The following is a 24,067-nucleotide window of genomic DNA, read 5'->3' on the forward strand; positions in this document are numbered from 1 at the left end:
CCATCTGTGAAGTTTTTTATTTCATACATTGAATAGTGACATTCTTCGAGTGGCCACTGAGGAGCAGGTAGGCAGTCTCTCCATCTCATGCCTTCAGTGTATCCTGCTTACTTGTGGAATCTTCAGATTCTGAGCTTCTAACCACCGGCTGCTCCACGTGACCAGACGGACAGAAGGAGGTAGCAAGGGTCCAGCTCAGGGCAGCTATCCAGAAGCAAGAGAAAGGCCCTGGCACACTACTCCCCAAAAGTCTGTCTGGCTTTCCTAGCCAGGATCCATCAGTGGTGTTTGTTTTTTTTCTTGGTGCTTTTAAACCCTCTGGCTGCACCCTGGCCAAAACAGACAGTAGAAGGTATTCTGGAACAGAAAAGTGGTCATATCAAACAATGGCATTATTTTTGACAACACACAGCCCAACTTATAACAGTGGCTTGTCTGTACTTCCTTCACATTTGTATTCTGGAATGTTCCCCTTTTGCTCTCTGCAACACTCAGGAAATGGAGTGAACCCTCTTGGGCCTTAGGATCAGCTCCTGGTCTCAGACCTGCTTCCTGCGGGATATCTTCCTGCTACCAGCATGTATTTGTGCAGAAGACCTTGGCCTGCAAGGCCAGCTCCTGCTGAGGTTCCTGTGGCATTGGTTTCCTGTTTCTATATTGCTGAAACCCAACCACCGGTCAGGCAGGGTACTCACAGGCTAAGGCCCGAAGAACTGCGGGAAGATGGCTGCTGGAAGGCAACTGAGGGACATATGTGTCCATCTTCTTGCCAGTTTGGATTTTTGGGCTACCCTGCTACCCCCACTATTCAAAATGTTTTCCAAAATAGTATCTGAAGTTAATGTTAGCTCAATCTGAGAAAGATAATCTGCTAGGCTAGTGCGGGAGGAGATCCTTTCCACCCAGCAGAGATGACAGCAACTGGTGTGCGCATGCGTGCATGCTGGGCTCTGGGGTCCAAGGAATAGGAAAAGAGAGACATTAGAACATTCAGGGTGTCACCTGCAATAAAGCACATCTTCTTGCCCAGTGTCACCCACTTTTAAGCCTAGGGTCACAGCACATACAAGATGATGTACACACTGACCTGTGACTGTAGGTCCGTCTGCAGGGAGGAGGGGCAGCAGGTTCAGAGCAGATTTCCATGGCATCACTGTCATCTATCCGGGCTCTGGCTGATGGGTCTGCTGCAGCTGGCACAGCTGGGCTATAGAGGACAAAGCACCGAGCAACACTTCTACCTGGTTCCCTAGAAACTTTCAAGGAAGATACTATTTTTTTTTCCTTTGCAATTAAAAAACAAAAACTATTTTGGCACTATTTAATGTTATGATGAAAATTTCGGGCTATTGGAAAGAGAAAAATGCTTTATGGCATGGTCATGCATTTATATAGCTAAGCCTGATAATTTATAAATTTAATATAATGATTCTTCATCCCCCCCCCCTTTTTTTTTTTTGGTTTTTTGAGACAGGGTTTCTCTGTGGAGCCTTGGCTGTCCTGGAACTCTCTTTGTAGACCAGGCTGGCCTCAACTTCAGAGATCTACCTGCCTCTGCCTCCCGAGTGCTGGGATTAAAGACGTGTACCACCACGCCCGGCCATCCCTCCCCATTTTAAAGACAGCTGGGGCCAAGTGCAGTTGCGCATCCTTTATCCCCAGGACTAGGGAGGGAGAGACAGGTGATCTCTGTGAGTGTGAGAGGATAGCCTGGTCTACAAGGGTTACACAGTATAGTGAGACACCTCCCCTACCTGCCCTACAAAAGACAGCGGGTGAGGAACTTGGTATGTAGACCAGGCTGGCCTCAAACTCTGAGATTTGCCTGCCTCTGCTTTCCAAGTACTGAGATTAGAGGCATGTGCCACCACACTCAGCCCCCACCCGTATTTTTCTTTAAGATTTTTATTTTTGTATTTCTGTGTATGCGTGTGTGCTTCTCAGTGCCACAGAAGTGTGATGCTTAGAGGCCAGAAAAGGGCATTGGATCCCTTGGAGCTCAAGATACAAGCAGTTGTGAGCCATCTGAGGTGGATATTGTGAACCAAACTCTACAGCTCAGTTGTATTCCCAGCCCCCGAATGTCTTTCCATGAGGGTGAGATTTCCCAAAATTAACGAGGTAACATGGATTCTTGCCACTGCTACCAGTGAGCTACCAGCACTGTAGAAATGGAGAAGACTCTCCTGAAGCATTCGGCAATGCAGAGCTCTCTAATTTTACACAGCAAAGTGTGTTGTGAAGAAAACAGAGCCCAATCCATGCTTTTTTTTGTTTGTTTTTGTCTTTTTTCAAGGCAGGGTTTCTCTGTGTAGCCTTGGCTGTCCTAGATTCGCCGACCAGGCTGGCCTCGAACTCCCAGCAATCTGCCTGCCTCTGTCTCTCAAGTGCTGGGATTAAAGGCTTGCGCCATCACTCCCGGCCACAATTTCTATTTTATTTCTTTTTTTGTGTGCGTGCTTATGTGTGTATACCCATGTGTGCAGTGTATGCATGTATGTGTTAGACAGAGGCCAACCTCAGGTGTTAGTCTCCAGGAGTCATCTACCTTTTTTTTTTTTGAGACAGGACCTCTCACTGGAACCTGCAGCTCATAGATTAGGCTGACTGGCCTAACCCCAGAGACCTCTGTCTCCACACCCACCCCAGTGCCAGCATTATACGTGCACACCACCATACTTGGCTCTTTTGGGGTAGGTGTCAGGGATCAAACCTCAAGCTTATGCACTTCACAGAATGAGCAGTCTCCCTGACCCCAATCAACGCAAGGTCTAGTGGTTATGAGAGTTCACTAAAAGAAGTATTTTTTTTTTTAAGGAAACAAAGGAGAATTACTCTAAGAGTTATTCCAGGAGTTATTTTCCCCAGGGAAGTCTAAACAATCATGTTAACAGACAGCATTATTGACAAATTTGTAAAAGCAGAGAAAAAAAACAAAACAAAGGGAAAAAAACCAGTGGGTCCCATGGGAGAAGTGTGAAGAGCCCACACAGTGGGACAGTCCCCAGTTCCCCTGCTGGGAGCTTCAGATAGGTTTGCAGGGCAGAGGTCAGCATAAGCATCTACTAGCACCCCCCCACCCCCCACCCCCCACCCCCAGCCAGGAAGTTGCCCTCCTGACTCTACCAACATATAACCCAAGCATACTACCTCACTGTCCTCAGGGTTTCAGCTATCCGTGTATAAAAACTAAGTCAGAGCCGGGGGCAGCGGCACATGCTTGTAATCCCAGCACTTGGGGAGGCAGAGGCAGTTGGAGGCCAGTCTTGGCTGTCTACAAAAGCCAGTCCAGAACAGCCATGGACTGGAGAAACCCTGTCTCTAAAAACAAACAAACAAACAAACAAACAAACAAACTTGACTACAGTGTTCCCAGGCTTAAGACTGGGTCCCTCACATACCCTCTGCTTGTCTTGGGCTTATCAAATCGGAAATCCGCAGGGTACAGGTGCAGCCTCACCATGTGATCCTTCCGGTCTTGACTGGTCTTGAACTTCTCTGGGCAGCCTTCCACCAAGCACTGGTACTAGAGAAGATAAAATGTCACCTCCGTTCTCATTCTGCGCTAAGGTCTAATTAATCCCAGTCACCACTCCAGATGTGTCCAGTGTAGCCAACACCCACCATGTTTTGCCTCTGGGCCAGGATCTGAAACAGAGAGTCATGCCATTCCAGGATGTGGGCATCCAGCAGATGCCCAGAGGGGAAGGCACGGCTGCAGAGGGAGCAGGTGTTTCCATGCAACATGTGGTAATGGTGCTGGTAGTCCTCTAGGGCGGCGAACACTTGGCAACAACCAGCCACCTGACAGGTGAACTCAGGCACCCTGGGAAAGGAGGCGAGACTCTTGGAAGGATGTCCCGTCCCCCCACCCCACTACCCATGGAATTCCAATGGGACTTCCTATCCAGATTCCTGTTGGTGAGCTTGAAATAAATCCAGCGCTTCCTGTGCCACCCCAAACCTTACCAATAGACTAAGGGAGGGAAGACCTGCCAAGCCACGCACGAGCGAAGGCAAGGTGGATGCTACTCAGGGTGCCGTCTGGGAAGGGGGTCCAAGGAGAGGAGCCAGGGTAGCGCTAGCAGAGAAAAGGCCTCAAATCCAAGCTGCTCACATGGATTTCTCCGGCGTCTCGGACACTTGTGTGAGCATGTCTTGCAAGTACAGGTGCCGCTGCACGTCCCCATCCTACAGAAGACACGCGCCAAGAGCCCTGGGTGGACCCGGGCTTCGAAACCCCGCCCTACAGCTTTGAGTCTCACCCCAATCAGCAGAGACGTGCCCAGCCCCTAGGTCCTGTCACAGATCCCGCCCCCCAACACAGACAAGCCCCGCCCACAGCAACAGTCCTAGCCCCGCCCCCAGGCCCCGCCCCCGGGGGTGGCTCAGGAGACCTTCCTGCCGGGTTTTCACGCACCTCGAAGAATTCGTGATCCCGCGGGAAGCGCACCGGGCGAGGCGCGAATCGGAAGGGCGCCGCCCCAGCCGCAGGGCTCCGTTCCACGGGCAGCGGTTCGGCTGCCCCGGGCTCCCCGGCCAGGCGGGAATATAGTGCAGGGGAAAGCAACATCACGACGGCCACCGCAGCCCTTCGGCCACCGTCGGCAGGGCGGGGACGGACGTGACGTCTGTGAACTTCCTGTGGCGGCCCTGCGGGGCGGAACTGGACGCGCAGGGGTGAGTCCCGGCGGCTTCTAGGTTGTGGCGGGAACCGGTCGGGGAAGGGCGAAGCTGGAGCCTGGCACGGGATCGGCTACGGGAACCAGGCTGGCCTGCGGCGGTGAAGAGTCTTGATTCTCTTGGGCCTCTGCCAGCCGGGGCTTGTCCCGCAGCTCCCCGGTGCGACACAGCCTCTGGCTGTTTCTGTCCCCTCCAGCTTCCAGCCTGGAGGCAGTGGCCTTGGGAAGTGCGTGGTTAGTACGACCTTTCTCTCCTGACAGCCCCGCTGTGATGGCGGAGCTGGCCTGCCGCTCTTCTGCACCTGCTGCAAGTGTGGAGTGAAGGGATCAGGGCCCGCAGCAATAGAGACAGATATGGGGGGGAAATCTTAACGTAAATTTTAAAAGGCGATTGAGATGTGCAGCTGGCATGTTGGGGGCGTTAACTATCCTCTTCTCCCAAAATAGGTCACAACAGAGCAAGGCTTCCCTGTATGAATACACTGTCAAGGAAGAAAGGTTACTATTGTTTTAACAGATACAAATGAAAACCTTTGAGGCTATTCTTCCTTGTCTTGCTGAAGCCCTGGCCTTGTCCAGTCTGCTTCTCTTTCTCTCTGTTCTGGACTCTTCCATATGTCTCTGGATATATTCTCTCTTATTTGCAATAAAACCTTCCCCTTAACCATAGAAAGGGGTTGAGGGGAGGACAGAGGAGGAAAGAAAGAAAACCTTTTTGTCGTTATGCCCTGGAAATGAAGGTTTATGACCATGTACCTAGCTAGGGGGTAGGGGTGATGTCATCTCTTTCACTCTTGTCTCTGCAAAAACATTTGCTTCTTGACATTTTAAGTTATAAAATGTTTTTGGCAGACCATGTCTTGGTTAGGTTTCTTGTTTTGTTTGGGGGGTTTTGTATGTTTGCTTGTTTTGTTTTTTGTTTGTTTTGTTTTTTGAGACGGGGTTTTACTCTGTGGCCCTGGCTGTCCTGGAACTTGCTCTGTGGATGAGGCTGGCCTCTTTTTCTGCAGTTCTCTACAAATCATGAGGCATGGCAGGCTCCTTGGGTTAACACATGGGAAGTAATGATATCTAAGATTTACATGTTTTCTTGGATACGATTTTTTAAACAGTGTCTGTGTGGATGGTCTTTCCGTGGGAGCAGCTCTGCTCTCTGTCTGGTGGGCAGGGTTTGGTGTTGGTAGTTGACACCTTCTTTGCCATCTGGCATGTTGCCGGGCCTTTGAAAGTCTTGTGGTTACTGATGAATTTGAAGGACCATATATGGGGGAAGTTAGGGGTTTAGCATTTTGCTTACTGGGTAGCTTAAATTGCCTCTTTTGGGACCTAACAATATATCTTCAAAAAATATTTCTTGAACATTTTATTTATTATTTTTTGTATGTATGGGTGTTTTGTCTGTATGCTATGTTCATGCAGTGCCCCTGGAGGCAAGGAAAGGGTGTCAGGCCCCCTGGGGTTGGACTTACAGGTGGTTCCAAGCTATCATGTGGGAGCTGGGAAGTGAATCCAGGCCCTCTGCAAGAACAGCCAGACACTCTTACCTGCTGAGCCATGAATCCAGCCCCACGGTAACTGCCACTTAAGATACTGTTGGTGTCTTAGTTTCTAAAACAACAATGTCCACCTTACTTAGTAAGCATAACCAGTTTCCAGAAAACAGAGCAAGCCTGCGGAGGTAGCGTTTGTTTTATTCAATCTCCATGACAACGTGGGTAGCTCTGCTCCTCTGTCTTCTATGAGAAGCATATAGGAGCCTAGCTAACACTGCCTGGTGTGCACAGCTCACAGGTGACAGAATCATGATCCTACTGTGTGGACTCCATAGCTCACACTCCAGTGTTTTGTGCTCCTTACTGCGGCTGCACCAAAAGCCTCTTGACTTGAAAGTCTTTGTGCTGGGGGGTTGACGTCAGCTCAGGCTTTCCATTTGGTTTTAACTCTTGAAAGCACCTGTTTTGACCGTTGGTGGAGGTGGGCACACTAAGAAACTTCTTTTCCATTATGTTACAAGATGGGACTACTTTGTACATTAGCATACCATGGGAGTGTGTGCTGAGTCTCCTACTCTTGGCACTATTTAACTCAAGGCTTATCTCAGTTGCAGATGTTAGCACAGCAGTTCTTAACTTCTGAGTTATAAAGCTTTTGGGAATGTATAAGAATGCTCAGAAAGTTACAGAGATGACTAGTAAAGTCTCATCTCCAGGCATAACCTCACTGATGTTTGTGGATCCCAAATTAAGAATTCTAATATAGGGACTGGAGAGATGGCTCAGTGGTTAAGAGCACTAGCTATTCTTTCAGAGAACCCAGGTTCAATTCCCAGCATCCACATGGCACCTCACAACTGTCTGTAATTCTAGTTCTGGGGATCTGACACCCTCATAGACTTACATGCAGGCAGAACATCAATGTGCATAAAAATCTAAAAATAAATAAGCCAGTGTGATGGCTCACACCTGAATTCCCAGCACTCAGGGAGGTAGAGGCAGGAAGATCTCTGTGAGTTCGAGGCTAGCCTGGTCTATAAAGCTAGCCCAGGACAGCCAAGGCCATCTTGAAAAACCAAAATAAATATATAAATAAGTTATTAAAAATTTTAATATAGAGCTGGAGAGATAGCTCAGAGGTTAAGAGCACTGTCTGTTCTTCCAGAGGTCCTGAGTTCAACTCCCAGCAACCACATGGTGGCTCACAACCATCTATTATGTGATCTGATTCCCTCTCAAGCTGTGGGCTTCCAGGGTTAGAAGCTGTTTTGATTTCTGTTATTTGTGGCCAGTGTCTAGACCCTGGTACAGCTGGTCCTGGTACAGAGCATCAGTAAAGGTGGAATATGCGGAAATCTTACCCTACCTAAAATATCTTTGTATGTAGCCAGGCCTGGACCAGAAAAGGAAACACTGAAGAGTACAAAAAAGGACAGGTGTCTGGACGGAGACACCACCCAGCAGTTTAGGGCTTAAGATCTGGGTATGCCTCACCAGTGGGAGGCTTTCATATGTTGGGGCAGAGACAGCAGCCTCGGCCTGTGCAAGCTCCCTCAAAGGGCAGCATCATTGCGTCTACTCAACCAGGGCCAGAAAAGCTGGGACAGCATAGCAGATCTGCCCTCTGCAGGCCCATGATGGGCTGGCCCAGGAAGTGGGAACCAGGCCTGTGGGGCCCGTTTCAGTGATTTGCCTGGTGCCGCTGGCTCCTTATGTGGTGGCGTGGGCTGGAAACAACTAGAAGCTGTGTCGCCAAGGGCTTGGCACAGGTAAACGCCGTGATGGCGGCTGGCAAGAGCTCGGCAGTGTTGTGACCAGTCTGCCTGCCAGGGATGGGGAGAGGCCGGCGGCTAACATAACCTTGGCAATGGTTTTTATGTCAAAGGCTTGAATCAGTCAGAAAGCCACTTTAGGTTTTAATTTTATAAAAAGCTTTCTTTCTGTCTTCAGGAGAGCATTGCTATGCTGGTGTCTCTGAGCTGAATCATGAGTGAATTTCGGATTCACCATGATGTCAATGAGCTGCTCAGCCTGCTACGGATCCACGGCGGGGACGGGGCTGAGGTCTACATTGACCTGCTGCAGAAGAACCGGACACCATATGTTACAACCACAGTCTCCGCCCACAGTGCCAAGGTGAACACCTGTTCCTGATGCAGGAGCATAGGGGCCTATAGGTGTAGGGCCATGGGTGTGGGCACTTATCCTAGGGCTGTGGGCACTGGGGCCTGTCCCTGATAGCCACAGCAAGGCCGGTGCTGGGCCAGCAGTACCTGGTGGGTGCCTTCTTTTGACCCTGGCATTCTCCATGCTCTGCTAGTCTTCTGGTTCCTAGCACTCGCTCCTGTTATTTTCCCCACTATATGGATGAATCAGTGGCTGTCCAGAGAGAGAGACAGAGAACTAACCCCTTGAGCTCCGCTCTCACAGTCCTCCTCTGTTCCCTCAGGAGGAGACCGAATATATGTAAAAATTACTAGGTGGGAAAAGGGAAGCTGCTGGTATTAATCACACTGAAATTCTTTCAGTGTTTTTCTTTTTCTCACTGCGTAGCCTTGACTGGTCTGAAACTCACTATGTAGATATTTAGAGCAGGCCAGGCTTGAACTCAGAGATCTATCTCCTGAGTGCTGGGATTAAAGATGAGTGCCACACCATACCTGGCTCAAGTATCATTTCTTTAGTAAAGGCTCCATAATTCAAAATTATACACCTTTAATAAAAGATGTCTTTGAATTTGAAAGCTACTTCTAAAAATATGTGATTTTAGACCTAAAAACATAACATGTTAGAAAGATGGCTCAGTGCTTAAGAATACTTGGTAGCTCTTGCAGAAGACTTGATTCCGTTTCCAGCTCCCTATGTGAGGGCTTATAACCATCTGTAACTCCAGTTCCAGGGGATCTTACGTCCCTTTCTGGTCTCCATAGGCACTGCATGCACATGTTGCATAGACATACATGTAAGAAAAACACTCAAGACACATAAAATATATCTTTTAAAGTTAAAATAAAACATTGTGAAGCTTCACATATTTAAACTGAGTGAATGAGGTTCAGAAAGCACTCATTTACTTTGTCAAATCATTAACAATTGCTGAATGAAACATCCTTGAACTGGTACAGGCAGAAGTTCGAGGGCAGTGACTTCAAGGTATAGAAGAATGCATGAACTCATAGGAGAGTTGTGAGTGTTCCTCGACCTGTGAGGCATGAATTTGAGAAGTCAGTGGCCGGTTTGGTGGGCCATTGACATTAATTTCTTGCTAATTTCAGAGATGTGATTATTTAGCTCACCTGATTCAACCCTGGAGCGTATGTGCATGTGCGTGTGTGTGTGTGTGATTTTCTTGAAGATTTTTTTTTTAAATAATTATTTGATTGTTACCATTTATGCTTGTGATTTGAGGTCAAAATTGCAGAATTTTCTCGTACTCCTGAGGACTTCTTAAAGAAATACGATGAACTGAAATCTAAAAACACAAGGAACCTTGATCCGCTGGTGTACCTGTTATCAAAGCTCACGGAAGACAAAGAGGTAAGCCTCCTGCCTCACCTGCATCACCACGCCTGCTTTGGAGACATTGAAAACACCCTCCACAGGGTGCTGGCTTGTCTTCCTCAAGGAGCCTGGGTGCAGGTACCACCCCACGGGCACTTACTTCTGTATATCCTGCCCTGATTTCTTGTGAGGGCAACACCTGGAAGGTATGTGTTTGCTGAAATGTTAGCAATACCAGAAAACTTAAAGGGAAATAGTTGTATGGGTTTGTAGTTTCAGTCCCCATTGCTTTTTGGCCCATGTTTAGACAGAACATTAGGAAGTAGCCTGGTAGAGAGGTGACAGAGCTGTTGACATCAGGGAGTAGCCTGGTAGAGAGGTGACAGAGCTGTTGACATCATGACAACTGGAAAGCAGAAGGGATGGACTAACAGCATGAGGAGCTCAGTTTGTGTTATCAATGAGTTCTTCCATTGATAAGGTTAGAGTCTTCATCATCCAGTCCCTCAATAGCATTACCAGACGGGGACTGAGCCTTTAACACATGAACCTTTTAGTAGACACTTCTTATCCAAATCATAGCAGTGAATTGTAATAAGCTGTGACTCAGAGTGAGCATAGGCAGGGAACATGGATGTAGTAGCATGAGGTGAGCGCATTTGCTTTTCTCTGATGCTATGTAATGTGGAGCCAGTGAGTAGAGTATTGATCCCTCCTCTCCATCAGTGCAGAGGTGTACGCCAGGCACTAGAGCAGAAAAGGGGAGTGGTACTGCAGCCTGGGTGCTGTAGGTAAAATAGAGAGGAACATTTGTCCACTGGGGGTGAAATCGGGTTGACTATCAGAGAAGGCTATAGGCTTTCCTTCCCCTGCTGTTCTGGTGGCGTGACAGGTGGTAGAACACAGTGAGCTGCTGTGGCCTAGGGTAAATGCATAGTTTTGTATGTTTTCAGACACTGCAGTATTTGCAACAGAATGCAAAAGAAAAAGCTGAGCTTGCAGCTAACGCTGCAGGCAGCAGTACCACCAGCTTCAGCATCCCTGTCGCAGCCTCGAAGCTGTCCACACAGGAGCTTGAGGAGCTGAGGAAGCAGCTTGGCAGTATGGGCACAGGCTCCACACTGCAGCAGGTACCAGATCTATCATGGTCCATAGACACTGTGTGCAGCAACCCTGGGTGCTAAGTAAGGAGATGTGTCTGCTCTTAGTCAAAATTAATCTGAGTCAGGCGTCGTAGCACACACCTTTAATCCCAGCACTCAGGAGGCAGAAGCTGTGAGTTCAAGGCCAGCCTGGTCTACAAAGTGAGACTAGGATAGCCAAGGCTACACAGAGAAACCCTGTCTGGAAACCTCCTCCCCTCCCCAAAAAGAAATCTGAAGCGAGGTGTTCTATAGTCATAATTCTGCCCATAAGAACAAACGGTGCAGTGAGGTGCTATCCAGCAGCACCACCAGCAGTGCATCTGAGCAGCACAAGTCATGATTTCCTGATGGAGCTTGTGACAGTTTCCAACAAGATACTGCTTTTTAAATTAGCAGTTTATTATTTTCTTCCACTGTATTTGCTGCTGCTTGGATCTAGTCCACCTCACCCGGGTCTTTTTGTGAGTTTTGAGTGTCATCTTACAGCCAGCACATGCCTGCCTTTGCGCCCCTTAGACTCCATGTCACACTGCCCTCATACCACTCTCTCTGTGTGACCTACAGGTGCTTCCAAAGTCGCCCAGCTTTGGCAGTCTCCCAGGAAGGCCAGTGCTCTGTGCATGGCCTAGCATCTTGCCACTGTGGTTGGCCTTCTCCACAGGGCAAGGATGTCTGTCAGTTGCTAGCCCCTGTCTTAACTCAGCAAGTGCTGTTAGACATAGTCACTGCTAAGAAAATCAATTCAGGCTTTTCCTGCTCTGTGTCCTGATCTGAAACAGCTCTGAGGTAAAATGCAAACACTCTCCTGTGGCTCCCGTAGCTAGTGCCTGACACCTGTGGGTTCCTTGCTGGACAGAGACCTTGAGAGAGTCTGGATCTCTTGTTCCTAGGCCCAGATGTTGTGATGGGCAGATAGAAATATGTCTCCTTTTAAAATAAGATTGAATGTCCTATGTGCTATGGACTTCTCTATCAAAGAAGTGTTAATTTCCATAGATAGCTTAGTTTTGTCTGCACTATAGTATATTTTTATTTCTGTTTTTGTTTTTGTTTTTGTTTTTTAATGTCCTTACTAGTCTCTGGAACTTACAAGAAAGATGCTTCGAGACAAACAGAATAAAAAAAATTCAGGCCAGCCCCTCCCGGTCTTCCCTGCATGGGTATATGAGAGGCCAACACTGGCTGGAGATTTCCTGATTGGTTCGGGCTTGAGCTCAGACACAACTTTGCCTATAGGTATGTGGTGAATTTCTTTCTGAGACCTCGGAATTCCTGTTTGCTTGCATGTGCCTCAGCAGGCGGGAAACCACGAGTGACACACGGAAGCCCAGAGGACTTGAAGTGGTGGTTGTTGCATTCCTCCTGCCAGAGCCTTAGCGCAGAAGCTGGCCTCCCAGGCTGTGCACAGATGTGCAGACACAGGGACCAGGAGGACACATTTACCTGAAAAGTGGTTTGTGATTACCACAAACTACCCCAAGTACTAGAACTGTGCTCACAAAGACCGTAAAAGTTATGTCTGTGTAACAGCACTGCTGGTTCAGAGCAGGTTCTCAGGACTCTGAGCTGTGTGGTGGTGTACCATGGGCTGCATGCAACCCCATAGAGCCCTTCCAGATTGCAATAGGAAATGCTGTGCATTGGCATAGCATGCATGTGGTTTCCTGCTCCTTTGATGGCAGCCCCAGTTCAAGAGAAATGTGGAGTGATGTGCCTTGCCATACCTCATGAGTTCTGTGTGGTGTTGGTGTACAGGTCTGCTGTCACCTTTAGAAATTCCTTATAGGGCTGTTAGGCCAATTATTGTCTCCTGTCCCCAAGTAGACATGATTTTGCTGCAAGTACGTGGGAAGGTAGAGACAGCTGGCTTTATGTCATGGACTTCTTGTTTGCAGCATTGATATTTGCCTGGTTGTCACCTATCCCATCTCCTGGTAGAGGTTATCTTCGCCTTCCCTGTCTGCTCTCCCTGTCTACACACAGACCCCTGTGGTCAGCAGAGTCATCATCCTTGGGAGAGCCTCAACCTTAGACCTAACCTTTCTGCAATCTGTGGGTGGAGCTGCTGCTCTGCATAGTGTGTCCTTCAGTGCTCGTGCCTGCTGGGTTTCACCATCTTCAGCATCACTTAGCATCATGAGTCATCGTTCCCCCAGTTGCCCCAACTCTGTCCCTTCCAACCACTCTTTGCCGTAAGCTCCCCTCTCTTCTCCCATTGCCCCTGCTCCTTGGGGTTTACTCCCAGATCTACCTCTTCCATCGCCCCTTCCAAGTGTCCAGGTAAACTTTGTGTCTTAAGGCTACTCTGCTGCTATACCTGCCACTTCCCCAGTGGCTTACTCACACCTCCAGCTGTTGAACATGGAAATGCAATGAATGTGGCCAAGCAACCAGTTTTCTGTTTTATTTCTCTAATTCCAGTGGCCATGGCTTAATGCAGGGGCATGGATCTGACAACCTCATCTTCCCCCTCTTCCAGTAGTTTCCGTACTCACTATAGGCATGACTAGAGCCCACTTTCAGTACAGTGCCTGAGTCTTAGACAAGCCTGTCTAGTCCATCCCTACAACCCCCACGTCCTTCCTTAAGAAACTCTGACAGGCCAGGCATGGTGGTGCACACCTTTAATCCCAGCACTCGGGAGGCAGAGGCAGGTGGATCGCTGTGAGTTCGAGGCTAGCCTGGTCTACAAAGCAAGTCCAGGACAGCCAAGGCTACACAGAGAAACTCTGTCTCGAAAAAATCAAAAAACAAACGAAGGAGAAGGAAAAGAAGAAGAAAGAAAGAAAGAAACGCTGACAGTGTGGCCAGGCTGGCCCCTTCTGGCCCTTGAGCTCCATTTTCTACTCTGATGAGCCAGGTTTGCTACCTCAGGGTATTTGCACATTGTCTTCTCCAGCCCCTTCAGAGCTCAATTGAAGATACTGCCCATTGTTCTTTGTCCTTCCTTGTCATACCTAATACAGTGTATGATGGTTCAGTTTTGTTTGGTACTTTTTTCCCTATATGGGCATGTTGCTAGAAAGGCAGGGCTGGCATCTGCTATGCACATGTATTGATTAGAAGCAGCAGGAGAGTGTCTGCCAGACTCGTGCTTGGCAGTGAGTGGCTACCGGTAGTCATTTGAGTAAGCAGTGTGATTCACAGCATTTCAGTAATGATACAGTACTGAGGTGTGGGAGGGCCCCTCCCCCTCTGCACCTCCTACCCACCCTCACCATGGAGGACTTGACGCTGCAGGTGAACCAAGAGTGGTATGATGAGAAATAACCTACAGAGGGTCAGAGCTGCTCTTAGAAGAGCCTGCCATTCAAGAAACACACAGTCAAACTGTCATGAACCGCGAAGATTAGAAAGAGAAAGCCAGTGGAGTAAAGTGAGGAATGGCACTTGGAGTTCAAAGGCGTGGATTTAAGCTGGACGTCCCACCTTGGGGCTGGAAGGCACTGCACAGAGAGCCTTGCATGTGGCAGCTACATAGTCTCTGGTAGAAGCTATGCAAGGCCAACAAAGAGGTTTTATAATGCAAAGTGTATTTTGTGGCACTTTCCCGTTCTGTCAGGTGCAGGTTGTTTCCTGAATGGCACCAGCACGTGTCAGGCTTGTGGAGACAGGAGGGAAAGCCATGCTGACATAGGATGACTGGGACAGGGCTACCTCAGTAGGTGGACTTGTCCTGTTGATACAGAAGTAGGCTTTTTTTTTTTTTTTTTACATTTGATATGTGGTGTTCTTTTCGTTTGTTTTGGGGTTTGTTTGTTGGTTTGGTTTGGTTTGGTTTTAGTTTTTCAAGACAGGATTCTCTGCATAACTTTGGCTGTCCTCGATTTGCTTTGTAGACCAGGCTGGCCTCGAACTCACAGAGATCCACCTGCTACTGCCTCCCCAAGTGCTGGGATTGCAGGCATGCAGCCACTGCACCCAGCTTTTATTTATTTTATTTTATTTTATTTTATTTAGTTTTTCAAGACAGGTCCTCTCTGTGTAGCCTTGGCTGTCCTGGACTTGCTTTGTAGACCAGGCTGGCCTCAAACTCACAGTGATCCGCCTGCCTCTGCCTCCTGAGTACTGGGATTAAAGGCGTGCGCCACCACGCCTGGCTTGTTTGTTTTAGATAGGGTTTCAGAATATAGCCTTGGCTGTCTTGAAACTCACTGTGTAGAGCAGGCTGCCCCCAAACTCTCAGAGATCTACCTGCCTCTTCCTACTGAGTGCTGGGATTGAAGTTGTATGCCACCATGCCTGGCCAGTGATGCCTTTTTAAAGACACTCTTCCTCACTGGAGAACACACAGACTTGCTGTTGGATGATACATGCTGCATCCTTGGCCTGTTCTGAGTGTTTCTGAACTCCTGACTTGAGAAGATCCACGTGTGGAAGGCCTTGCCATTACCCAGCTTCCACCTTCCCCCTGGTATTCGGAGTCTGTGGTCCTCAAGCAGACTGTTACAGCAGCCAAGGATAGCACATTAGCTTTCTCACTGCTATAACCAAATGCCTGGCATAAATGACTTACGGGAGGAAAGATTTATTTGTGTCCATGGTTTCAGAGGTGTAAGTTCACAGTCATTGGCTCTGTTGGTTCTGGTGAGACAGAGAATCATGGTAGATAGAACATGTAAAAGGAACTTTTATTCTTCTGATGTATTGTCGTCTCGGAGGCTCACTGCCTCTGTCTGCTAGTGTAGGCCTAGTCCTGGAAGCTTCTAGCCTCTGTACAATCTAACCTAGGCCTAGACTGTCTTCAGCCTCTGAGACCTACTGCTGAGTAAACTCACCCTTTCTACCACTTTCTGAACTCTGGCTGGCTGGTTCAACTCAACTTTTCTGGCCCAAACTCCTTTCTCCAAGCTGATTGATTCAATCTGACTTCTCTCTTGGTCTTTGAGTTGTTCTGCTTTTCATATTAATTTTGGCAATCTGTTCTAATCTTCTGGCTCTTTCTCATTCCCTTGCCTTCTGTCTTCACCTGTGTCTAGCTTGCTCTCTCTTCAACCTCTCTCTGTAAAACTCTTCTGGTAAAAACTGCCTCTCAATTCCATGAACTGAACTGCCATGAACTCAGCTCTACAGCCTCTCAACTCAACTCAACCAAAATGCCTGAACTGAACTCAGAGATCTGCATGCCTCTCTCTCCTGAGTGCTGGGATTAAAAGTGTGTACCACCACGCTTAGACCTAAGCTTTTCTAAACTGGCTCTATACCAGGCTAGCCTTGAATTTAGAGATCGGCTTGCCTCTGTCTCCTGGGATTAAAGCCATGTCTGTATTCCAGCCGAAGTAGCCATATTGCTGGATTAAAATTCTTCAATAAGGGGGCTGGAGAGATGGCTCAGAGGTTAAGAGCACTGTCTGCTCTTCCAAAGGTCCTGAGTTCAATTCCCAGCAACCACACTGTGGCTCACAACCATCTGTAATGAGATCTGGTGTCCTCCTCTGGACTACAGGCAGAACACTGTATAAATAATGAATAAATAAATCTTTTTTTAAAAAATCCTCAACAAGAACCTGTGGAAGGAGTCTGTTTACCATATGGTGGTCAGGAAGCAGAGAGCAAGCATGGGGCTAAGGACCAAGCATAAACTTCAAAGGCACACCCCTACTAACCCACTTCCTCTATATCCTCTCTTAAAGTTTCCAGGATTTCCCAAAATGGTGCCACCAGGTGGGGACCAAGTGTGGGAAACCATTTCATATTCAAGTCATTACGGTTCTCCCGAGCTTCCAGAGGTTCATGGTGTCTCATGATATGAAACACTTCTAGTTCCTCTCCAGAGGACCCAAAGTCTTAACATTTCCACGATTTTTCAAAGTCCAGAGTGTCTCTGAAATTTAAGTTACACAATTCCAAGATGCAGTGACACAAAGTAAACATTCCCCTTCCAAGAGGGACTGTTAGAAGAATGACTAGGAAGGAGCCTGTAGACTTGGAGTCTGGCTGGTTCTTAAGATACCTACAAGGAATCTTTCCTGTTGTTAAGATGCAAAATGATTGGCTTTATACTTCTAGTACCAAGGATTGAGCCCAGGATCTCATGGGTCCCAGGCAAACACTCCCAATGAACTGCATCTCCAACAATTGGCTACTGCTTCTTTTCTTCTTTCTTCTTTTCTTAGTTAAAACAATTTTTTTCACACAATATATTTTGATGATGTTTGTTCTTCTCAAACTCCTTCCAGATCCTCTCACCTCCCTACTCACCCAGCTTTATGTTCTTTCTCTCATGTTTAAAACAAAATACAAAACAAAGGAGGAAAATACCAATAAGAACAAAAACAAAAACAAAAACAAAAACAAAAAAAACCCACAAAAAAATTCGTGAAGTTGGTTGTATGTTAGTTAGCCAACTAGTCCTAGGCATGGGAGTGCCCTATGACTGATAAACCCAGTGACACTATTGGAGAAAACTGACTTTCCTGCTCCCAGCAAATATCAGTTGCACGTTGCTTCTTGATTAAGAGAGGAGCTTTGTGCCCACTTTCCTCTCAGTGCTGAGACCCTGTCTGGTTTGAACCTGTGCAGGTCTTCTGCGTGCCACCACAGTCTCTGAGTTCATAGCTGCTTGAGTCCTGCTGTGTCTTGGAGACACTGTTTAATTGGCTTCTTTCTCTCTTTCTTTTTTAAATAATTTATTTTTATTTTATGTGCATTGGTATGAAGGTGTCAGATTACCTGGAACTGAAGTTACAGACAGTTGTGAGCTGCCATGTGCTAGGAATTGAACCTGGGTCCTTTGGAAGAGCAGACAGTACTCTTAAGCACTGAGCCATCTCTCCAGCCCCTAATTGGCTTTTTTTCTAATGATGCTGATCTCTTCAGGAACCATGCCTATTTTAGCCCCACTTTTTCATGGTCTTTTCTGATTGAACTGTAACTTCTCAAGTCTTCATGCTCTACTTTTTTTTCCCCCCATACTCACTGTGAAACCCATGTAAAGGGGCCTGGGATAACCGTGTTGTAGCCTGAGGGAATGACTCCCTTTAAAGTTACTTCACTAGACTTAAGTAGTGTATTTAGACTCAGACTCACATAAATGTTTTCTTTCTTTCTTTTTAGATTTATTTATTTATCATGTATACCTGCAGGCCAGAAGAGGGCACCACATCTCATCATTAGAGATGTTTGTGAGCTACCATGTGGTTGCTGGGGATTGAACTCGTGACCACTGGAAGATAGCAGTGCTCTTAACCTCTGAGCCATCTCTCCAGCCCCTCACACAAATTATCAGGGCACAAATAGTATGAGCATAAATTCTTTGCTAAATGTACAAATGGCCTCAAGTCTTTGCTCCTATCTGAAACCTGATAAGCCTGCCTTTCACTCTCTATTCCTATGAATTCTATGGTGTTCTGATCATCTGAGCTCATAAGAATTGCCCACAGAGTTTGCTTAAATTCTAGGCTTCTTCAGCCTGCATTTCCAAACATTTCCACTTTCCCCCCAAAACCAGTTCCTAAGAACCACTTGGCTGGGTTTAGTTACAGCAACAGTATAACTTGTTGGAGCCAACTTTATTTGTTACTTTTGCATAGCTGTGAGAACTCAGAGGACAGCTTAAGGTGGGGAGGGGCGGGGCGGGTGGCTTCTGTCTCCTGCCCCATTGGTTCTGAGCCCATGGTGAGACAGAACATCAACAACCCTAGATGTGGAAGGCTAGACCTATGGACAGGAAGCAGATCAAGGAAAGAGCTGGGAATCCAATGTACCCTTCAAAGGTATACCCCCCAGTGTCCTAATTCCTATAACCATGTCCTATGTCCTGGGGTTTCCAGAACCTACCAAATAGTGCCCCAGCCAAGGGTCAAACATTGAGCACAGTCTGTGGAGTATGTTTCATATTGAGACTATACCAGGGAATCACTTTCTCTTTCCGCCCCTCTGTGTGCACGAGGTTGATAAAGTTATGGAGCTGGCGGCTGGGGGCGCCTGAGTCTAGCGTTGCCTGTGCCTTGCAGGTACACTGCCCTTGGCCTCCCAGGAGTCAGCAGTGGTGGAAGATCTGCTCTATGTGCTTGTGGGTGTTGATGGCAGGTACATCACTGCTCAGCCCTTGGCTGGGAGGCAGAACCGTACCTTCCTTGTGGACCCCAACCTGGACCTGTCCATCCGGGAGCTGGTAAACAGAATCCTCCCAGTGGCTGCCAGCTACTCTACTGTGACCAGGTGAGTCCCTCATGAAACAGGTCCTTCCCTGGCTTGTGATTCTCCCTTCTTCCTCAATAAATTTTGAAGAGCCTGTGAGTCACCAATCCCCATCCTGACTCAACTCTTATTGCCACAGGTTCCCACTGGCTGTAAGTACTGGAGAGATTAATTTGCTTCTTGAGTGAGAAGGGGACTTGGATTAGCTCAACTTCTGTTTGGAGATTTAGCTCTTCCCCCAGGATGTCCCATGTATCTTTGCTGTAGGTTCATTGAGGAGAAGTCTTCATTCGAATATGGGCAGGTGAACCATGCCTTAGCTGCTGCCATGAGGACCCTGGTAAAGGAATACCTGATCCTGGTCACACAACTGGAACAGCTGCACAGGCAGGGCCTCCTCTCACTGCAGAAGCTCTGGTTCTACATCCAGCCAGCCATGCGTACCGTCGACATCCTTGCCTCCCTTGGTGCGGACCTGCTGGTGGAGGGGCTGCAGGTGGAGGGCTCCCTAGAGCAGCGTGTGGCAGGGCCGTTCTGGCTGTGGCTGGCCATTCATATTTTACTCTCTGGTAGCAGGCCGATGAGGCAAAGTTCCGGTCACATCTTGTTTTAGTGACCTATGAAAGGAAGGCTCCGGAGCCCTTCTTTCCTTTTTCTTGTTTTTTGAGATAGGGTCTCATTATGTATTCTAGGCTAGTAGCAAGCTAACTGTGTAGTCCACAGTGGCCTCTAGCTTGCAGTCACCTTGCTTCAGTCTCTCAGGTGCTGGGATTTGCCTGTGTGCCACCACGGTAGGCCTGGAAGCTTTTCTTGATAGGCTTCTTAGCAACTGTAGCATTAGCATCTGGCACCTGTCTTGGCAGGGGTCCTGCCTGCCAGGGGTGCATAGACGTCTGGGTAGTGAGCCACTCACTTCTGCCCACAGCCACCTCAGTGGATAAAGGCGAGTGTATGGGCGGGTCGACGCTGAGCCTTCTCCATGATAGGAGCTTCAACTACACGGGGGACAGCCAGGCCCAGGAGCTGTGCCTCTATCTGACCAAGGCAGCCAGCGCACCCTACTTTGAGATCCTGGAGAAGTGGATCTATAGGGGCATCATTCATGACCCATACAGGTAGGGCTTATGGGTGCCAGATACCTTTCACCTGGACTCTGCACTGTGCATTAGTCTGAGAAGAGACTAATGGGTCCTCAACACAACAGTCAACTGTAAGCTGAAGAGTGTGTGTGTCACTCACTGGCTGCCTTTCAGTGGCTTCATCCTGCTGAACATTGTGTCAATTCTAGAGCCCGTGTCACTACTTCCATGTGGTTGAGTGCCACGTCAGCATGATGCCTTTGGCCATGTAAAGCAAGTGACCGGTTCGCAGAGAACTCTGTCCTGTTGTCCTGGGGATGAAACCCGGGCCTTGCATGTGCTCTCCCAGAGTGGGCCTGTGTTTCTTTATGGAGGGGCCAAACAAAGGAATCTGGTGTGCTGAGCCTAGGAAGGAGTGTAGTTTCTATCTGGCCACAAGTAAATGGTTCTTGAAACTCTGTGGGAAGGTCTGATTCTGTTGTTGATAGACCCACATCCTCAGGACAAGTCATTCTGTGGCCATAATGGGAGAGTAGGAAAGAAGCCACCTAGCTCTGCCTCAGACACCCAAGTAAGGCTAGCGTTACTCGGCTCTCAGTTGAAGAGTTGTGCAAGATGTTTCTGGAAGTATGTGGCTGCCCTGAGTCGGCCAGCCTTGCCCTGTCGTGGCCTGAAACCCTGTGTGGCTGACTTTCAGTGAGTTCATGGTGGAGGAGCACGAGCTGCAGAAGGAGAAGATCCAGGAGGACTACAACGACAAGTACTGGGACCAGCGCTACACCGTGCTGCCGCAGCAGATCCCGGCCTTCCTGCAGAAGGTGGCAGGCAAGATCCTCAGCACAGGTGACTATTGTTTGCACGGCCCTCCACGGAGGTCAGCGGCCTCTTCACACTGTACCATGGGACCTGTGGCTTATCACGGCCTTCCAGCCCCTCTGCCCCTGGAGGTGACTTAGCTGGGAATGGCCTGCTACCCTGAGCTGCTGTCCACTGGCAGTTCCTAGCTCTCCGTGACTTTATTCTGCCCAACCCGCCCCCCCTTCCTCTACCCCGATCAGGAAGCTGTCTGCCTCAGACATAGCTTTCTGGATTGGGTTTTATTATCTAGAACTTCATCATATAGCAAGAAAAGCTATGAGAAAGCCACACCTCCCAGGCCGGCTGCATCTTCCAGTTGCATTGTACAGGTTAGGACCTGATGTAGATATTAGGCAAATTCTTGGGGCCTTGACATATGTGCTCTGCTCCAAGAGATAAACAGAATTAGAAGATTAATTAGGAGATTATTTAGTGGTCTAGCTCTCAAGGCTCTTTCAGAATCCTTCCTATGAAATGCAGACCTGAAGTGCCATTGCAGGTTACTATTGCGCAATCTTTTCAAGGACAGGCAATAAAATGTACCTCATGTCTGGGCCACCACCTCCTGTTTGATTGGTTTCATAAAGGCCTGAGACTCAACTTGTACAAAGGTGTTGGATCTACCTTCCTTCCTTCTCTTCCCCCCCCCCCCCCCGCAGGAAAATACCTGAATGTGGTTAGAGAATGTGGTCATGATGTCACCTGTCCCGTAGCCAAAGAGATCATCTACACCCTCAAAGAGCGGGCATACGTGGAACAGATTGAGAAGGCGTTTAACTACGCTAGCAAGGTGCTGCTGGACTTCCTCATGGAGGAGAAGGAGCTGGTGGCACACCTGAGGTTGGATTTCACTTCGCATCCACGGGGCTGAGAGGAGAATGGTCCTCCCAGCAACTATTTTGTCTGTGTACAAGCTCTCTGCAGCCCCAGTGTGAGGTGACAGGGTCAATATGTCTCTCAGCTCCTTGCTGTCAGCCCCTCCCCTGCCATGCCTGAGCAGAGTAGCTCCATGTCCCACTGAGGGCAACCAACCCTCTACCTTATATGTTGAGGGCCGGAGTCAGGCAGTGTGTTCAACAAACCCTCCCTGGCACAGGTCCATCAAGCGCTACTTCCTGATGGACCAGGGGGACTTCTTCGTGCACTTCATGGACCTTACTGAAGAGGAGCTCAGGAAGCCAGTAGAGGACATCACACCCACGCGCCTGGAGGCTCTGCTGGAGCTGGCCCTGCGAATGAGCACTGCCAACACTGACCCCTTCAAAGATGACCTGAAGGTGAGGACAGTGTTCGTCATGTCTGCTCATCTGACATTCCATCTGTGGGCCTTTGACAAGCAGGGTTAGAGTGGGTGCGTTGTCATGACTGTTACATGATGAGCATTGGATTTGTTTGTGGGCTGTTGGTGCTTTTCTTCCTTTATTCTTTCTGTTTTGGTTTGTTTTTTTTCTTGTCTTTTCTATGTTGTGTCATTTATGTCTTATAGGAGCCATTATCACACTGACATTGATTGGCTCTAATAAGTAATTAATGTTGTAGACAGTGCTGTTTGTCCATAATAATTACTGCCCAATATCTCACCAAGTATGCTTCATCTTCGCAGGGAACTTAAAAAGTCTTCACTCTTAGGATTTATTCAGTTTCCCCCATGGTTTCTCACGTATAATAACAACAGCAAAAACATGTAAAATGTTACTGTAGACCTGGAGAGATGGGTCAGTGGGTCAGGGTTGTTCTAGGTTTCTATTGCCATAATAAACACCATAACCAAAAGCCGCTTGGGGGATGAGTTTATTTCAGCTTACAGTTCTGCATCACACTCCATCACTGAGGGAGGGAGGACAGGGCAGGACCCTGGGGGCAGGAGTTGGTGAGCAGGCCATAGAGAGGTGCTACTTACTGCCTTGCACCTCATGGCTTGCTCGGCCTGCTTTCTTACAAAACACAGGACTGGTAGCCCAAAGGTACTATCACCCACAATGGCCTGGGCAACCCCATATCAAACACTAATTTTAAAAATGTACTGCAGATCTGCCTATAGGCAAATTAGAGGCATTTTTTTGAGATTTCCTTTTTCCAAATGACTCTAGCTTGTATCAATTTGACATAAAACTAGCCAGCACCAGGGTGTTTGCTGCTGTTGCAGAGGACCTTGGTTTAGTTCCCAGGTCCCACATGGGTAGCTGCATCTTTAGTCCCAGTGTGTCTGATGCCCTCTTCTCACTCACTTCCACAGGCATAAGATGTGCACACGTTTACGTACACACATGTAGTTACTCACAGATACACACAATACAAAAGTGAGTCTTTAAAAAGTAAGCTTCCTATATTTTCTCTTCCATTTTAATGGAAGGTGCTTTGATTTAATTTTTTCCTGTGTGGTGTAGAACCTAGGACCTCACACATGCCAGACATGCGCTTACCAGCGCACTACAGACATCACAACCTAACTGCTTCTTGGGAACAGGATCTCTACATAGCCCTGGCTGTCCTGGAACTCACTGTGTAAACCAGGCCAAGCTTGAACTCATGTAGATCTGCTTGCCTTTGCCTCCCAAGTGCTGGGATTAAAGGCATGGACCCCTGTTCCTGCCTCAGACCTAACTTTTTAGTTAAGGGTTATCAGTGGTGGTTAGCCTCTAATAGTATTCAAGAAACTTGCTTTCCCACTCCATTCATGGGTAGGTAAGGGTTAAGACAATTTTGTGTGTATCATTTCTTTTCTTTAACCCCCAAGATTGACCTGATGCCTCACGACCTCATCACGCAGCTTTTGCGGGTTCTGGCCATCGAGACCAAGCAGGAGAAGGCAATGACACATGCTGACCCAACGGAGCTCACACTGAGTGGTCTGGAGGCCTTCTCCTTTGACTATATGGTTAAATGGCCACTATCACTGATTATCAACAGGTGAGGCCTGTGTGACACAGGCCATTTATGGTCAGGCAAGTGCTCACCACTGACCTATATATATCCTGACCTAACTGTTTAGTTAAGGCTTTTCAGTTGGTGTATAACCTCTACTAGTATTTAAGAAACTTAGTTACTTTTCCAGCTCAGTGCAGGTGTGGGTGGGAGTCAGACCTGCCTGCGTGGGCAGCCTCACGCTGTAGGACGCAGGGTTCTTCTTACTGTCTGTTGGTGCCACCCTGCAGACAGTCGAAAGC

The 24,067-nt window shown here is 48.1% G+C and overlaps 2 protein-coding genes across 4 annotated transcripts in view; one reads left to right on the forward strand and one right to left on the reverse strand.

Annotated features, from left to right (window-relative positions):
• On the reverse strand, window positions 1–4,573 carry ZNF511 (zinc finger protein 511; the record flags this gene model as incomplete). The annotated part of the gene is made up of 6 exons (XM_084755719.1): window positions 1–357; window positions 1,088–1,207; window positions 3,402–3,526; window positions 3,625–3,826; window positions 4,118–4,191; window positions 4,421–4,573. The coding sequence occupies 6 exons, from the start codon at window positions 4,571–4,573 to the stop codon at window positions 279–281; spliced, it is 753 nt and encodes a 250-aa protein (XP_084611845.1). The 3' UTR covers window positions 1–278.
• The window catches only part of TUBGCP2 (tubulin gamma complex component 2), a 25,715-nt gene continuing 6,190 nt past the window's right edge, over window positions 4,543–24,067 (forward strand). Inside the window, exons 1-12 of one of the 3 annotated variants that reach the window (XM_084755635.1) lie at window positions 4,543–4,680; window positions 8,126–8,311; window positions 9,584–9,712; window positions 10,630–10,806; window positions 11,898–12,057; window positions 18,777–18,984; window positions 19,231–19,430; window positions 19,889–20,078; window positions 20,740–20,885; window positions 21,560–21,740; window positions 21,997–22,177; window positions 23,638–23,810. In XM_084755635.1, coding sequence (XP_084611761.1) covers window positions 8,162–8,311; window positions 9,584–9,712; window positions 10,630–10,806; window positions 11,898–12,057; window positions 18,777–18,984; window positions 19,231–19,430; window positions 19,889–20,078; window positions 20,740–20,885; window positions 21,560–21,740; window positions 21,997–22,177; window positions 23,638–23,810 — 1,895 coding nt within the window. In that variant the 5' untranslated portion in view covers window positions 4,543–4,680; window positions 8,126–8,161. The other 2 variants (XM_084755637.1, XM_084755636.1) reach the window with 2 other exon arrangements.

Source organism: Acomys minous, assembly GCF_964271855.1.
Source record: "Acomys minous genome assembly, chromosome: 2".
Lineage (NCBI taxonomy): Eukaryota > Metazoa > Chordata > Mammalia > Rodentia > Muridae > Acomys > Acomys minous.